The sequence below is a fragment of the Cryptomeria japonica genome, chromosome 5 (assembly GCF_030272615.1).
Source record: "Cryptomeria japonica chromosome 5, Sugi_1.0, whole genome shotgun sequence".
Classification (NCBI taxonomy): domain Eukaryota; kingdom Viridiplantae; phylum Streptophyta; class Pinopsida; order Cupressales; family Cupressaceae; genus Cryptomeria; species Cryptomeria japonica.
The window spans coordinates 277,283,699-277,301,406 of record NC_081409.1 but is presented as its reverse complement, the minus strand read 5'-3'; the positions used below and the strand labels follow the sequence as shown (position 1 = coordinate 277,301,406).

Genomic DNA, 17,708 nt, shown 5'->3' with positions numbered 1-17,708 from the left:
CAAGCAATTTCACCAGTTTTAGCAAAATAATTAAAAGGAACAATGTTACATATTTTGCATGTAACGAGGTTGGACATATTGCTAAGTTCTATAGAAGTAGAAATCCACCGGTTGGTAATGGAGGATCAAGTGAGAAAGGGAAAGAGAAGGTTAGTGGAATCCAACAAGATCATACTCAGAGATGGGTTAGAAAGACTGAAGAACAATCGTCCGGATGGGAATGTCTCAGTTACTTATACCAGCAGGTGGCTCATCAGGTAACTGAGGCAAATGACTTAGGGGTAGGCAAAAATTCAAGAAGATGATGCATATGCCCCGGGAAGAGGTTCTGGAAGATGTTCTAGATATTGGAGATGATTATCTGGCATGGATATGTTCTAAGCGAGATCCGATATCTTTCACCGGAAGTCATTTATGTCAATGGAAGATTAGGGTTTTTTTGAAGGTTAAAAGGTCAAATTGACTTCATTCTTAATCAACTTGCATTTCGAGCAAATTCAAAGCAATTCAGAGCAACTAAGTGCGATCAAAGGCAATTCAGAGAAATTAGATTTCTTCTTGAGCGATTTCACTTGCATCTCGAAGAATTTGTTGGAGGTTTTCACCGAGAGAAATCAAAAGGTATTTATCTTTAAATATGGAAGAGGGATCATCATCTATTCCTATTTTTGTTGCAAACCCAACTATAGTAGAGGTCAATGACCACCCCAGGCTAATTTTCAAATGGTATCCACACGTGGCTACCCTGGAAGATTCGGTTGGAGCATTTTCTCGTGTTTGTAGAGGATGTTAGGGCATATATTCACTATCACATCGAGGACTTGGGAACTTCATAAATTAAGGGCATGTATATGAGTGAGCTGATGGGAGAATATGGAAAGATCAAACTGGCATACAAGCATATTGAAGACCTAGGGTTTACCGACATTCTGGATATTCCAGAGTTTGAAGATGAGATAATCAGATATGTTCTTAGCAGAGTACATGGGGAATTTATATGGTTAAACAGACCTTACAAAATCACCAAGGAATCCATCCAGGCAATCACTGGTTTACCATCGGTTGGGCAACATCCAGACAAGAAGGTTTCAAATGATTTCATGAGAAAGATCACTGACGCGACATCTGAAAAAAGATCCATGAAAGTAAGCACCATCACCGACATAGACATCAAATTTGGTAGCATGATCATCGAGTATAAGGTAACTCAGTCAAACTGATTGAATTTTGTTTCCAGTTCATGCATTTTGGCTGCATACAAAATGATGAGAGAGAATGTAAAATTAGATCTATGTGGTTGGATGCTAGATGAGTTGTTAATAAATCTAGGGAAGATTAAGGGTGAAAAGAAGGGTACATTTTGGTATGGCAACTTGATAGTTTTCTTGATGTTATATTTCATGAATGATACACCCGGTTCTAGTAAGAGGCAATGGGCATTTGAGATCCTGGTAGGGAGATAATTGAAACAGTCAATTGTTGCTTTAGGAAGTCGGAGAGATGATAAGGTATGGGGATATTTCAAGGCATTTCAAAAATCTATGAGGTCTAGGGTAAGGGTACCTGAGCATATTGTAGAAAAATATTCAACCGACATATACTTCATGGTAAAGAAGGATGAGACACTCATGGAAGCAATTAAGCCCCAATAAATTTGGATTGAAGAAATGGGCTATGAGGTGGATGCACAGATTCTTGATGCCTATGCAAAAATGATGATTGATGCACCAATTGATGAGGCAGAGAAACCCTATGGTACTGCACATCAGAAAACTCAAGAGGTTGAAACAGAGTTCAACCGAAAGAAAAGAGAGAAACAAGAAGGGAAAGAAAGCAAATTTGTGGAGAAGGTCTCAAAGGACATCAAAGCATTAATTGATGTTGTCCCAGAGAAAGGCAGAAAGAGGAAGGATCCTGGAGTTCATATTGAGCCTGTTACCGCAGAATCAGAATTTGAGGATGACACACTGTTGGCATTTAAGAGGGTTGTTAGGAAGAAACCAGAGGAAATAAAGGAAAAAGCTAAGAAGCAAACGGTTAGGAAGGTTACAATCAAAATACCAACATAGAAGAAAGCACCAAAAGCTACACCTACAGTTGCATCCAGTACTGCAAAGAGGAAGAAGAAGAGTGAAATCGACTTAGTAATTGAATTTGGTAATGTGAGAATCATACCACCTAAAACTTGTGCAAAATTAGTACATGAAATCACTAAAGATGGCATGTTGAAGAATGTTCAATTTTATTATGAGCACTTAGAGGATGATGAACAAAGAGAGGTAGAGGAAGCAGTCCTAGTATACTTGGATATTTAAAATAAAGCCTTAATAGAAATAGAAAATCAATTACTGGCTGAATTGTATAATATGTTAGATGCTAGAAGGCTGACAGCTATGCAAGAAGATAAACATATGAAAATTCAAGAGCTATTATCTATTTGTGTTACTATTGCCCTAGTGAAATGGAAAAGACAATTGAAGTGGCAGACAGAAAATTTTTCAATAGAAAACATAGGATAACTAGCCTGATGCTAGGAAAAGTAAATAAAATAATAAAGGAGACTCAAAAAGCATGGGTTAAATTTCTTGGAGAAAACATAGGATTCTTTACTTCACCGGAAACCAAGACAGACACTGTAGATACCCTGATTGAAGGGAAAGGGAAGGGGATTATGGGTACTTCACCCTCAGTTTTGAAAAATATTAAGATAGTGGAAATTGAGCCCTCGATAAATACAAATGTACAGACAAATATTGAAATACTGATTAATACAGAGAGTGAACAAGCTAATATTGTACAGGATACTAATATTGAGGATAATATTCCTCTGGATATAAATGTACAGGTTGAGGTTATTGTTCCTACAAAGGAATTGGCAATTACATAGACTACACCAAGTGGCGAAGCCACCGGTGCAAGTGAGGAGGTTATAAAGGATAAATCTTTAGAGGAGAAGGCAAGGGAATCTAGCAGGGAACCGATTGTTGGTCCATCATTGTTATCAATTGACACTTCACAGGTAGAAAATAAAAACATCACAAAGATGAGTCTCATTGAATTGATGATGATGGCAGCACAAAAACTGATGAAGGAGGGATCCACAGATAAAGGGATTATAGCTCAATCAATCACTATTTTACACAGATTGGTCCCAGAGTGTAAGATTGAAAATGAAGCGAGCCCATTTGGAAAGCTTAAGATAATCACTGAGCATATTTCAAAGGATTTTCAATCCTTACAGCAAATCTCAAACCGGCAAGCACTAGAAAGGTTTACTCAGGCTAAGAGAGCTGCATTTGATTAGGTAATTGAAACTGAGAAGAAAAAGATTGATGAGAAGCTGATACTAATAGAAAATTCTTTTAAGCAATGTACAAATATATATAGGGTATGTTGTAACACTGAAATACTTACAGCTAATGTGGATAAAAAGATAAAAGAAATTCATGAGAAAATTGCTAGTATAGCTAATTCCTTTGACAGACTGATTTCATTGACTACATCAATTGATGGTCAAATTTTGATTTTGGAGAACCAAATTTTTGTCCTTGAGAAGGAAAGAGACAAAATAATAAGAAGAGCCAGAAGTCTGAGAGGCTTAGTAAGTCCCCGGTTGGATTCACTTAGTGTACACAAGAAAGAATGCATGGATATGGTGGGAAAGCCCACACCGACAGAGGTAAATGAGAAAGAGTCTTTTCCACATTTATTGAGTGGACTTGTGTCTATTTATGACACATTCAAAACAGGCTGGGATACTTATCTTGAGCTATTGGAGAAGGTTTATTAGGAAATTTTGAAGTTGGTTAAGCTCCGGTAAGACATTTTTGGGGATACTCATTGTACAGTTCTTTTTCTTTGATATTCCTTTTAGAATTTTTGATGGCATTGATGTCAAAGGGGGAGTAGTATAGATGTGAAAAAGAATAAAAGGAGTTGCATACATTAGGGGGAGTTATGGAGATGTGGATTATTTTGCATATTCATCTCAGGGGGAGCAAGGCAGGATGAAACCAACAGATGAAACATTGACCACTTTACACATGAGTGTTGCCATCAATGCCAAAGGGGGAGATTGTTGGAAATTGACACTAAAATGGTTGGTTTCACTATGTTGTCATTGATGGCAACATGGTATTGTGTTTCGGCTTCATGTTTTGGTTCTATGGTGTGCCGACAGGAACTTCACAGATACTAAACCGGCACCGACACTGATAGGATAGAAGGATTTCTTTGGTCACGGGCAAGACAAGCCAACATGGTTTAGTAAAGGTTATCAGTATGGAAGGCCAACATATCTTGGATCTGGCATCGACAATTGATTTTAATGTTTATACATTTATGTTATCTAGCCGACATATAATTTGATATTGTATATATCTTTGTAAGACGACATAAGGCATGTAAATTTGTATAGGGTATATAGGACAGTTTGATAGATCATTTTTTATAGATACATAGAGACATGAGTTATGGAGATTATGGATATGCGAATGTAATATGATGCGAAATAGTTAAGAGAGATTATGTATGTGAGGAAATTATTGTAAGGGTAATTCCGGTAAAGGGTTTAGGGTTTCAGACCGGATCAAACAAAGCTTAAACCGGAACTCTATTCTGGCATAGAAGATGCTATCTTAGCAGTTCACACTTCTCTAGATTGTAGTCTGGAATTTTGTGTAGTCAGTGGGGCTCCTTTTGTGATTGAGCAGTGTGCTCTAGGCTATAAGCCTTCCTGCAAGTGCAGGCCCATCATATTTTGTAATATCTCTTCATATGGCCAATGGATTGATATTGTGGGTCATAAATCCCACCGTGGTTTTTCCTATTTGAGGTTTTTCACGTATAAATATGTGTGTTATGGTTCCCATTTATGTGATTGGCTTATTGGTTATTTTACTTCTTTCAATTATGTATGTATTGGTAAACTGATTGGTTATGCATGTTTTAATAAGGCTAAAACTTATCATTCTGGTATAACATTGATTCACACCCCCCCCCCTTCTTAGTGTTATTGGTTTCCAACATCTATGTCCCAATGTATAGAATAAAGGGTCCAAACAAGAAACCAATCAATATCTCACAATATGAGAAGGATCCCTTTAACTTGGACACCTTTGAGGACTATTTCATATATAAATATCATTATTTGTTCCAAATATTGGGATAGGACGCAGAGTTGAAGGTACTCATCCATTTGATGTATATGGCCATAGACATATAGGATTCAATGATGAATGTAGAGCTTGATTTTGCTACATTTCTAGCAAAGAAGATTCATAAAGAAATGGTGGTCATCAAGGCTAATGATAATAAGTTGACTTCAAATGGTACTATCTACTATGTCATATGTTTCTACATGTTGGTAGGGGCATGTGGGATAAAATTCTACAAGTTAGAGATATTCATGAAAATATGGTTCCACTCCATGTTCAATGTTGGACATACATTTGGGATTGGGACAATGAAAATGATAACTTTGTAATTTTTGACGAGCATTTTATGAGAAAGATTCTAGGATACTTTGGTGAAGAGTAGGTCAGAATCCCATAGGAAATCTTGGATTTATTGAGGCCTATGGAGAGTACCCTAGATCTTGGAATTTCACATAATTGGGGTGATTGGTTTTTGGATTCCAACACCAGTTCTTTTAGAGTATATGGGAGTCGTATGAAGCCACACATTTTTCCAAGATATGTGCCAAAGAGAATTGAATATCTAGAAATTATCTAGCAATTGAATGAGTTAGATAAGATTCATTTAAGAGGACATAAGAAGGGTTCTTTTTGTTAGGAAAGTGGTGTCTCAACCTTGTAATAATAAAAGGTTACTATTGATAAATGAGCATAGGAGGTTGCAAGGGGAGGTGTCTTCCTTGTACAGTCTGGGGGGATGACTCCCTGGTAAGTGGGCTAGGGGTTGCGTGCCCCAACAAGGGTTTGAGGTCATTGCCCCCCAAAACCACGTTTTATGTATAATTTATCATTGTAAATTATGACCTTTTACATTAGTTCATAGATCTGATGGTGGATATTTTGTGTGATTTTATTGTCCTAGAAGGAAACCCTATTGTGTGGGAGCATTGTATAACAATTGTACAGAGTTATGTATCGTAAGAATCTTATAGTTGTTGAGTTACCTCCAGATCTTTGGTTGGTGATACTCCTTTTATAAGCTTTCTCTGCAAGTATATTGTATTATATTGATGATTTATATTTATAATAAATTGGGTGGATTTTGGAGTGTGGAGGTTTCTCTTAAAATGGTTTTCCCCACATAAATCATTGTGTTGTGGTATGCATGCTATTTATGTTAAGTTTTTTATAATTATTGTAAAGATCTAAAAAAATTACACTACCCTCCTCTCAATATTAGTGTAGGAAGTTGTTCCACCACCTTAACTTCCTTTCAAGTGTTATTAGAGCATGATCACCTTTGGTTTCAATTGTGAGTTGTTCATTTTTTATCAAACTAATCTACTTTTGTGTGGAAGCTTATGCAGAAGATACTTTATGATCTTGTTGCAAAAAATTTTAGATGGCAAGTTTGTTAGGGAGAATATACATGGAAATTGTTTTTGGAAATAATTTTTGAGGTGTGGAAGATAAAGATGGAGGATCTGTTAATAGATTGAAATCTATGGGATGCTATTGATTACAATGTCTTTAAACCTATAGATACTAGTTTGGCTACTTAGAATGAAGAGTATGATTAGATTTTGCTTGGTAAATTGTTTTAATCAATGTACATGAAGAGTCCTCTACAAAGAAGCTATGGAAGAAACTTAGTGAGATGTATCAAGCCAAATCTTTAGTGAATAGGATTTTCTTGAGGAAGAAGTTGCATTCCTTGAGGATGAAAGAGGTTGGATGAGTTACATACCCATAAGCATTTAATATGTTGGTGGTTCAATTAGCTATTATAGAGCGATGGATTAGGTGGTGGAACCACTTTATCTATAGATATGTTGGAAGATTGTGTGGTTTATAAAAATCTCTAAGATGTCAAAACCCTTGAGTATTTTTAGATTCAACAAAATATGCAATCAAAAGCTATTTTAGAACATATAACAACCAATGAACTCTCATGAAGTCTTATTTACCATGTCGATCTATTATTATGCCATTGGCTAACAAATTTGTGTTATGATAAGGGGTCTTAAGTCTTCAAGCAAGTGTTTCCTAGTGTGTGTTGGCATATTGGTAAAGGTTTGAAGGTGTGCATTAATTTTATGATTAAGTCTTGAGCTAGAGATTCAAAGGATCTTACACCTTGTGAGTCCCTTATTTCTATAGAATCCTTGTGCTCAAATCTTCTCAACTCAAGTCCATGATTTGACATGAGTATTGCAATCTCATTGCACACTTTGTGTAATCTAGATTCTTAATTTTGTCCATGATGAATTTCCAAAAGAAATTATTGCTACCATAAAATCATGACTTTTTTTCTATAGATAATTCTAACATTATTCTAATGGTAGCTCCAAAAATTAGTTTTATTTTCTAATAAGTCTATTGAGGTGTTAGTTTAATGAGAGGGGGGGGGGAGGGGGGTGAATTAGATAAACTCACAATACAAACTCTTAATCAGATTCAACCTCAGTAGAACTTACTTGATATGCAACTATGACTGTAAATCATTCAAACTCATAAACTGATAAACTTGAAACATCAAAACATATTTAACACCAGATTTAACGTGGAAACCCAAATAGGGAAAAACCATTGTGGGATTTCGGACCCACGAATAAAATATACTCTTCTAGAGTATGCTCGGTTAAAAGCCAATCTTGATAAAGATTACATAAACACATTGCTAGATGTGACCTGGTCAAGGGATTTCCCTCAAATCTATCAGAATCTTGCACTTTGTTAGAAGTGACCTTGTCAAAGGATTTCAAACACTCAATTAGAATGTTACCTTGCTAGAGGATTTACAAATAAGACTGTTAGGTCCACTCGGTTAAGAGATTTCCTGTCACTTACAAAAATAAATAACAGTAATAAAATATATCTGCAACTTCACATCTGAAATGTTATAGCAGACTCTATTTGCTCAAAATAATCTTGTCATAAGACTTATCTTCCTCCTTGTTGGGCTTCTCACTCTGTTCTTCAATTGGATCTTCAATCGTTTGTACTCTGTAATCTCTTCTGCAACATCATTGTTCTTCTATTTTCCCACATACTTTGTTCATCAACTTTTCCTTATTTATAAGCAATTCCTAACCGCTTAATCTCCTTAATCACATTTCCCATGATTAATCTTAGCCACTAGATCTTCAAACTTGACTAGGTTCATTGAATCCTTCGAACTGAAAAACATTTTATCTTTCCTTGAAACTTGTATTCCTTCCTTGGTACTTGTGCTCGGTCATAACTGTTCAATCGGTCATAACTTGTGTTGGTACTTGTGCTTGGTACTTGTGCTCGGTCATAACTGTTGAATTTTCATTATTGTTGATCCTTAACAAACTTCTTGCATGACATTCCAATCTTCTATAAATCTCCATCTCATTGGCATCCTTCATTTAATAATGTATTTATTCATCCAATGCATTATGTTACTGCTTGGTTGACGCTCGGTTAATTCTGAACTTTACTCAGTAGACATTCTGTATTCATCTCGGTTACTGTCTCGGTAGCTTTGCTTGCTGACGACGCTCAGTGACTTCTTCCTTCTTTAACCGACACCGATAACCTTGGAATTTACCGACTGGCTCCTTGCTCGGTAAAATAGAATAGAATCAAACCTTTACTCATTCTATTGCATGAAATCTTTTCTCCTTCTTATTCAGTCTTCAAATACACATATATAGGATATCAAAACAATCAAAATAACATAATCTCATCACTGTCTAACTCGGTAATAGTTGCCCATTGAATAACTTATTACTCCCCTTCATTTTCACATTCTTTCTGTGTCACTTACCAACATCTTTATACTCATCAAAACATACTCTTTAAGATATGGCAACATCACACTGAATCAGAAAATCAATTGTTTGGCATCAATGACAAAATAATATTATTAAGACAGTAATCATCCTTTATCAATTATATCATCAATCTCCAACAACCTTCTCAATATCATCATACCAACAAACTTAATGTAATGCCAACATGAGGTTGTCACATAAATGCATGGAAATGTGGGCTAATGATAAGGTGGTTATGTGGGAAATAGGTGTGGATAGGGCTAGGATAAGGTTGAATATGTGTAAATGTGTGTAAGTGAGAATAAATAAAGATGAATGAAGATCAAAGAAGCCAAAATTAACTTTAAAAAAATGCTATGTCAATATATAATCATATTAAAATATTCCATTAAAATTTGTCCAAAATCAAATAAAAATTGACATGGATATATAAATTTTACCATTACAAAGAAAATAGAATATCACATTTAAAAATTAAATCACTTGTTTTAAGATTACTAAATCAATACAATCCCTTGAAAAATTCAATAATATGTCATTTCAACAATCAGAATTGTATATAAAAATCAAGTAATGAAATCATTGAAGTGTAGTGATAATGATAATGCATATATCATTCAAAGATCAAAGTACAAAGATGATATAGTATAATTATTTCAGTAGATCATCTTAGAATAGTACAAAGTTTGAGCTACAAACTTACAAGGATGAGAAAAGATGATATGAAGGTGAAGGATTATTTAAAAGGAAAATGGTTGAAATGAATTTTTTTTTTAAGGATTTCTTCCATATTAGAAAATTATTTAGATGAGCTTAAACCGTGTGTTGTGAAGTGGTGAAAAAATAGGCCAGTGATATGAGAGAATACCCACTCTCATTGTTACACTTTAAACATCTTCAATCTACTGATGAACCTCTTTTTTTACCTTCTTGATGACATATCATTGGTCTTGATGGATTTTGGGGAATTAATAATTAGGAAGACATAAGAATCTTGTTATAGATGAACCAAGATAGAATCATACTTAGGCCTAAATGTACTAATCATGAATACATGTATAGAATTTGATAGGACCCTCTGAGTAATTATTGCTCATCAAAAGAAGATCTTCGGTTGAGTCTTTAATTCTTTCCTGTGTTGATTTTCACCCTTGAATCATCATTATTAGCCTTGTTCCAAGGGTCTATGGTCTCATGAAAATACTTCATTTTCCCCATTTGTGTTTTATGACCATGAAAAGTTTTTCATGAGGAGATATGTAGTCATGGATCTTGTTTGATCTATCAACCTACACGATTCTAAAGATGGCGCTTTGCAACGTAATAGGTAGTGGAACCATTTTATCTATAGGTATGTTGGAAGTTTGTGTGGTTTGGACAATTATCTAAGATGTCAAAACCCTTGACTATTTTTGGATTGCATGGACTATGCAACCAAAATCTATTCTAGAACATCCAACAACCAACGAACTCTCATGAAGTCCTTATTGACCTTATCGATCTATTATTGTACCATTGGCTAACAAATTTGTCTTATCGTAAGGGGTCCTAAGTCTTCAAGCAAGTGTTTGCTAGTGTATGTTGGCATATTTTTAAAGGTTTGAATGTGTGTACTAATTTTATGATTAAGTCTTGAGATAGAGATTCAATGGGTCTTACACCTCTTGTGAGTCCCTTATTTTTGTAAAATCCTTGCACTCAAATCTTCTCAACACAAATGCATGATTTGATGTGAGTCTAGTTGCAATCTTGTTGCATGCTTTGTGTAATCTAGAGTCTTAATTTCATGAGAAGCTTGTGATGACTTGCCAAAGGACTTTATTTCTACTATAAAATCATGATTTTTCTGCTACGGATAATTCTCACATTATTCTAATGATAGTCCAAAAAATGGTCTTTTTTTTTAATAAGCCCATTAAAGTTGTCACACAAATGCATGGAAATGTGGGTTAATAAAAAGGTGATTGTGTGGGATATAGGTGTAAGTAGGGCTATGATGGATTGAATGTGTGGAAGCATGTGTAAGCAAGAATAAATAAAGATGAAGATAAAAAAAGAAGCCAAAATTAATTCAAATATATGTTGTGTCCATATATAATCATATTAAAACATTCTATCAAAATAAGCCCAAAATTAAATAAAAATTGATATAAATATATAAATTTTACCATTGCTTAAAAAAACAATCACATTTAAAAATTAAATCACTTGTTTTACGATTACTAAATCAGTATAATCTCTTTATATAAAAAGAAAATTTCAGTGTCTTACAAAAGAAAACTCTTTCAATTTATTATTGTAAATGCGACTTCAACAATCGTGATTGTATATAAAAATCAACTCTTTCAACTTATTATTGTAAATGCAACTTCAACTTGATTTAATATAAAAATCAAGTAGTAAAATCATTGAAATGTAATGATAATAATAATATATAGAGCTTTCAGAGATTGAAGTGCAAAGCCGATATCAGTATAATTATTTCAGTGGATCATCTGAGAATAGTACAAAGTTTGAACTCCAAACTTACAAGGATGAGAAAATAAGGATATGAAGGTGAAGGATCATTTAAAAGAGAATAGTTGGACTGAAAACTTTAGGCTTTCTTCCATATTAGAAAATTATTTAGAAGAGCTTGAACCGTGTGTTGTGAGCTGATAAAAAATGGGCTAGTGGTGTGCCGTGAGGTCAACTGCAAGGCTGGATGATTTTGGTAGAATAAAAAATTTCCTCTTGAAAGAGATTAATGGTTTAATATAACAGACTGTAAGTCAACCAATATGGAGATTTGATATGGGGTCAGGTGTATGTCCTAGGTAGCTTCGAAAGGATTATATATAATAATTCAGAAAACAAAGTGGGACAAACTTGCTCAGTTTGAACTGCAGATTTGATATGCAACCTGTTGTAATACAAAGAATTCTCTGTAGATCAGTGCTTAATTGATGGACGTTTGATACATAAAACAGTAATTTCAAGGAGAAATTATGAAGGCTGGTCATCATCTGCAGATCAGAGACAGTATAGGCAGTTTACTGGTTTTGGCAATTATATTGGTCATGCTCTTGCTTCTTAAATATAGGGTATGTTCTCCTTCAGATAAAACAGACACTAAAATGTTAAAATCAAAATCTTCAGATATTTGAATGGACACAGGTGACATAGGCAATATCGATTGATTTTGAAATGATTCTGTTTCTGGATTAAATTGTGTTTGAGTTTTTATATTAATGTTTAGGATCATATTCTGTGTTTCACTTAGTTCTTTTCATTAGATAAAATATGATCTAAAAAATTGTTATGAAAAATTTAGATGCAATCCCATCTAAAGAAAAAATATTTATCAATTATAGATTGTGGAAGACTTATATCATTAATTGATCGATTTCTTATTTGATCAAATGCTAATGCCCGCTTATTGCTGTATGCAGTCAGAAGAGTTATGGAAGGACATGCCATCCAGAGTTTTTCACAATCAAATGGTAAACTCTTCCCTGTTGCACCGTAGACCCAAGACCCCAGAAATGCTTGAGTGCTCTTCCAACGCTACATGTATTCCTCCTCCTCCTCCTCCTTCATGGTTTTTCAACTACTTGAACAAATTTGATGGTGATAAGCCAGAGCCAGAATCCTGCCCATTCTATTTCAAATGGATTGTTGCAGACCTTTGGCCTTGGAAAGACAGTGGAATTACATTGCAGATGGTTGAAGAAGCAAAGCCATTAGCATCATTCAGACTGATGATTGTTGATGGAAGGTTGTTTGCTGAGATCTATCAGAAGTGTTTCCAGACCAGGGATTATTTTACCATTTGGGCATTTTCTCAGTTGCTGAAATTGTACCCTGGAATGGTTCCTGACTTGGACCTGATGTTCAATTGTGAGGATAGACCTCTTGTCACTAAGTTCGATTACAAGAATAATCACACCAGGAAGAACCCATCTCCTATGTTTCGCTACTGTGGGCACCCGGATTTTTATGATATCGTGTTTCCAGATTGGTCTTATTGGGGATGGTAAGAGATTATATTAGTTTTTTCAACTTTTCTTTTTAGATTTCATAATGAATGCCTATTCAGAGTACAAATCGTAAATTGCATTTTTGCTAATGATTTTCAGAATTTACATGATTCGACTTCTAAGTTCTGTTCTCGTTCCATGGGATCCACAAAAGTTAATTGCCCTTACAAAGATATAATTTGCTCACTTCAACCCTTTGTGAGGAGGCAGAGAGAAGGCCTTCACTCAGACTTCCTAATTTTTTTCAGCTTATCCAACCTTAAAAACAGTATTTATGCCATGAAAATGGCTATCAGCCCCTATAGGGAGAGGGGAAGAGAGTATTACACTAAGACTTGCATGAAAATGACTATCCAGTTCTTAAGATGCATCAATGCATTAGATTATGCGTTGGTGTATCTTAGAGACTGAATAGCCATTAACAACTTGCAGGTTCTCTTATGGTTTAAAGAGAGGGCATTTGTGCTGTTAGACAGATGAAGCAGAGGGTAGAACTTGTACCGAAACATGTAATTAATGAATAGTTATACATATGTATATGTTTTTCTCACTCAAATTTTGGCATATATATGTTTTTCAGGCCTGAGGTTAGATCAGAACCATGGGAAATTTTATTGAGAGAAATCCGAAATGGAAGCCAAGAAGTGCAATGGGTTAACAGAAACCCAGTTGCCTATTGGAGAGGAAATCCAGCAGTTGCAAAAGCCAGAATGGCACTTCTCGAATGCTCCAAGATTCCCAACTGGAATGGTCAAGTTATTGCACAGGTAAATTAGAAATAATCATAAACAGTTTGTTTTTTGGAAATTAGAGTGAGATTTTAAGCTTTTTCAACTTTGATAGTTTACCTTCAAGACCCAAATTCAGAAAGGAAACCATTATTTTCTTGGAGTTGGACTGGAATTTGCTGATTGCGAAGGGATAAGTAATTTCTGGAAAAATATATTGTAGAATTTCAGATAATGTAATGGAGAAATGGTTATCCAGTTTCTAGAATGTATAAATGTATAAGTTTTTTTCATATATAATAATTCATACATAAATACATGCTAAAAACTGAATAGCCGCTTTCTTATTATAGATTGATGATTTGTAAAATTTAAAACATTAACTTAATTGTCCTGATGTTTGATTTTATGGTGTGTGTTATAGGACTGGAATAAGGAGATTAGTCAAGGCTTCAAAGATTCCAAATTGTCTGAACAGTGCAAGCACAGGTAACCATTTGGATTTCACCATTGTGTTCTTAAGACTTGGATATAGTCATGATGAGTTATATGTAGTAATTTGTGCTTACTCTGTAGTGTCTTATAATAATTTGTGTGACAGATACAAGATATACATTGAAGGCAAGACATGGTCAGTGAGCATGAAGAATATTATGGCTTGCAACTCACCTACCTTGTTAATAAGACCACAATACTATGAATTTTTTCAACGAGGGCTTGTTGCCCATAAACATTATTTGCCTGTGAGTTCTGAGAAGATGTGTGACTCTGTCAACACTACTGTAAATTGGGGAAACAGTAATATAGAAGAGGTGAGTTTTGAATTCTCTATAACATGGGTTATATGTTTTTTTAATGGGGATTTTTCATTCATATAGTTGTTTTTAGCCATTTGATATGGGACATCGAAACGATTATTCAGTTTTTAGGATACAATAATGCATAAATTATGATGTATGAAGATAACGTATACATTAATACATCCTAAAATTTGATAGCGATTTCCATATAGATCACATTCTTTTATGACTTATATAAAATTTATATTGTGCAGGCAATGGCAATTGGCAATGCAGGGAGTGATTTCCTGTTGAATGAGGTGAAAATGAAACATGTTTATGACTATATGTTCCATGTTTTAACACAGTATGCCAAGCTATTGAAATACAAGCCATCTGTTAGTGAAAACTCTGTGGAGTATTGTTCAGAAGCAATGATGTGCTTTGCCAATGAAGTAGAAAAGCAATACATGAAGGACACATTGATCACAACTCGTAGTCCTTCCCCACCATGTAATATAGGAGATGTACAGGCCAATATTAAAGAAATTAAGGAATTTGCAGAGCAGAACAAAGAAACACAGTTTAATGTTCAATGGATGGAAGAGAAATAAGAGGCTCAAAACCATTCATTCATGTGACCGTGAGCTTTTAAATAATGAATTTGTGTTGGGTTATATTCTTGTCTTACAATCTTGTGCTTATCTCTAGTTCTTGGAAATTGTCCTTTTTTCTAGTGCAATTTTTTATTCATTTTCTGAATAAGAGTTTGATTATTCATTTCACATTAAATCTATTTTTTCATGCTTTTATCATATTCTAACATGATATCAAAACTTTGTGCCTTTTAGGATAGATCATTCTATTTTATTTTTCTAAGGCATTTGGGGGCATCATAGTGCATGCATTTTTCTCAAAATCCTAATATATTGTTAGCTTGGATCTTGAATTAGAATAATTTGATAGAAGAAATAATTTTATATGGGTTTCATCTTAGTTGTAGTGATTTTGCGTATGAGCTAATTTTTTATTATTCATGCAATATTGTTTGGTTACACCATTGCATTGAAAAGGTTCAAGAAAGTTGATCTAGGCTTTTACTTTAGTCAAATTGGAGACCAAGAATTAGAGCTTTAATTGGGTATTCTTTATAGTTGATTTGAGAAGGTTTTATGAGCAACGTAAATTTTGAGATATTTAGAAAAAAAATGAAGTATACCGTTGTATCCAAAAGGCATTAAATCCTATAAATTTACTATAAATTCATTGACTTTAGAGTTTGTGATTTACAAAGTTCATATTTTTTTGGATCAAATCTATTAATGAGAAAATACATATATAGGACCATACCATTATACCTATGCATAGGGGTATTTTTGTGTCAATTGGTCCCTTCTTTAGGCACTACCAACTCTAGTTAAACCTACACTAGTTGAAGCCTAACCTAGTTCAACCTTCCTTAGTGGACACCTTCCCTAGTCCATGCCCTCATGTTGCAAAACCCTCAAACATCACCTCCACCACTTGCACCCTCCACCTGTAATGCCCTTCCAATTCGCAACTTGGAGATGTGTCGATCCTAGTGATAGAAATGCATAGGTTGTGGTTGTGTTTTGGCTCTTGAGTGAGTAATCTATGCATGTTCTACTTCAGTGTGCATATGATGCCTTCATGATTCTTGGTGTGTGTGGACCACTCACATGTTTGATATGAGGATCTCTCAACATGTTGGTCGTCGATGTTATTGCATTGAGATGTGTGTGTGTGTGTGTGTGTGTGTGTGTGTGTGTGTGTGTGTGTGTGTTTACTATTGTGCCAATTTCCTTGTGAGGACTTGATGCATTCTTTTGTGATGAGATTTCATGTGATGTGTGTGAGATGGTGTTATACCTGATTTTGTTATGCTTCAATTTAATAAAATGCAAGATATTATTTAAACATGGATTAAATATGATTGTGAACTTGTGATGTTTGAGATATTAATATAGATGTTGAAATAAATTATAACATGATTTAGATTAGTTAAATACAATAAAGTTATATATGTGATATTTGACCCTATAGGGTGATTTTTGCTATGTTTTGGCTATTATGAACATGCATGGGTATAATTGATCTTGTGGAGTATTTAAAGGTGTATGTCAAAAATGTGGTATCAACCTGTAGGAGGAGAAAACAATTCAAACACACACATGAAACATTGCATTAGAGGTTAGAAATCCAAACAAAACAAAGTTAAATGAATCTAAACTCTTTAAATCGTTCCATGTTCCTCTATCTCCAAGGATCCTCAAGATTCAAGGTGGCTCTCAGCTTGGAAGAGCACTTGATTCTTTAAGATGACAACCTAAAGAACGAGATTTATGATTTTAAGATCTAAATGGAATGCAACCAAGATCCTAGTGATGATTTAGATATGAAACTAGATGATGATAGGATGCAAGGTATTGATATGAAGCTTAAACTAGTATGAAAATGATACTAAGATGAAGCTAACATGATATGAGATTAACACGATATATCTAAGATTAGAATGCTATCAAAATGATCTAACATGCTATTCTATCAAAGAGAGATAATATGCTTAATGTTATGAGACTATAAGTTTGATGCACAAAGACTTGATCTTTTTGAAGAAGGAATGGGCTCTATTTATAGGGAAAATAGGGCAATGGATGGTCAAGATTGGATAATCTTAACAAGGATCAGGATTGAAAGTTAATCAATCCATGTTTTCAATTCTCACCAATGAAATGGTGACAATTGTCAACAAGAGGTTGCTTGAGAGGAGATGAAAGAAGCATTAAATGCTTGAGAAGACCTCATGGTTACCCTAGGAGGTAAGGGTTAAGGTTAGGTTAGGGTTATCCAATGGATAAAGCTTTTACCCAAGAGGTAAACTCTTGTGCAAAGGTTAAAGGGATAACCATGGTCAAAGCAATGAATGCTTGATGAGACCCTTGGGTTAGATGAAGGTTGAGTTAAGAGAAAAAGTCTCTAATCATGCTAAAGGGTTGAGTTAACCATTAATGGTTATGAAGACTTTCAAGGTTACCTTGTTGAAGACATAAAGGCTTTATTGCTTTTTGAAGACTTTACTCCAAATTTGAGAAGTGACCTCCTCAAATTTAGGGAAAAGGGATAATGGATGGGTTTGGGCTAATAGATTAGGATTAGATGAATTCTAGAAGAATTAGGAATAGGATTTAGGATGCAAGTGGGAGATGTAGGAAAATGCAAATGG

General features: G+C 34.5%; 1 protein-coding gene across 1 annotated transcript; it reads left to right on the top strand.

Annotated features, from left to right (window-relative positions):
* Positions 1-11,889: 11,889 nt before the first annotated feature.
* LOC131039621 (uncharacterized) lies at positions 11,890-15,078 on the top strand. Its single transcript, XM_057972411.2, has 6 exons — positions 11,890-12,021; positions 12,370-12,953; positions 13,538-13,724; positions 14,110-14,174; positions 14,287-14,497; positions 14,740-15,078. The coding sequence occupies exons 1-6, from the start codon at positions 11,926-11,928 to the stop codon at positions 15,076-15,078; spliced, it is 1,482 nt and encodes a 493-aa protein (XP_057828394.2). The 5' UTR covers positions 11,890-11,925.
* The last annotated feature ends 2,630 nt before the right edge of the window (positions 15,079-17,708 follow it).

Excerpts from the sequence above, each read along its gene's own strand:
- LOC131039621 (XM_057972411.2), top strand. The coding sequence starts at position 11,926 with ATGAAGGCTGGTCATCATCTGCAGATCAGAGACAGTATAGGCAGTTTA. Across the intron at positions 13,725-14,109 it reads ATGGTCAAGTTATTGCACAG|GACTGGAATAAGGAGATTAG; the intron begins GTAAATTAGAAA and ends TGTGTGTTATAG. Across the intron at positions 14,175-14,286 it reads TCTGAACAGTGCAAGCACAG|ATACAAGATATACATTGAAG; the intron begins GTAACCATTTGG and ends TTTGTGTGACAG.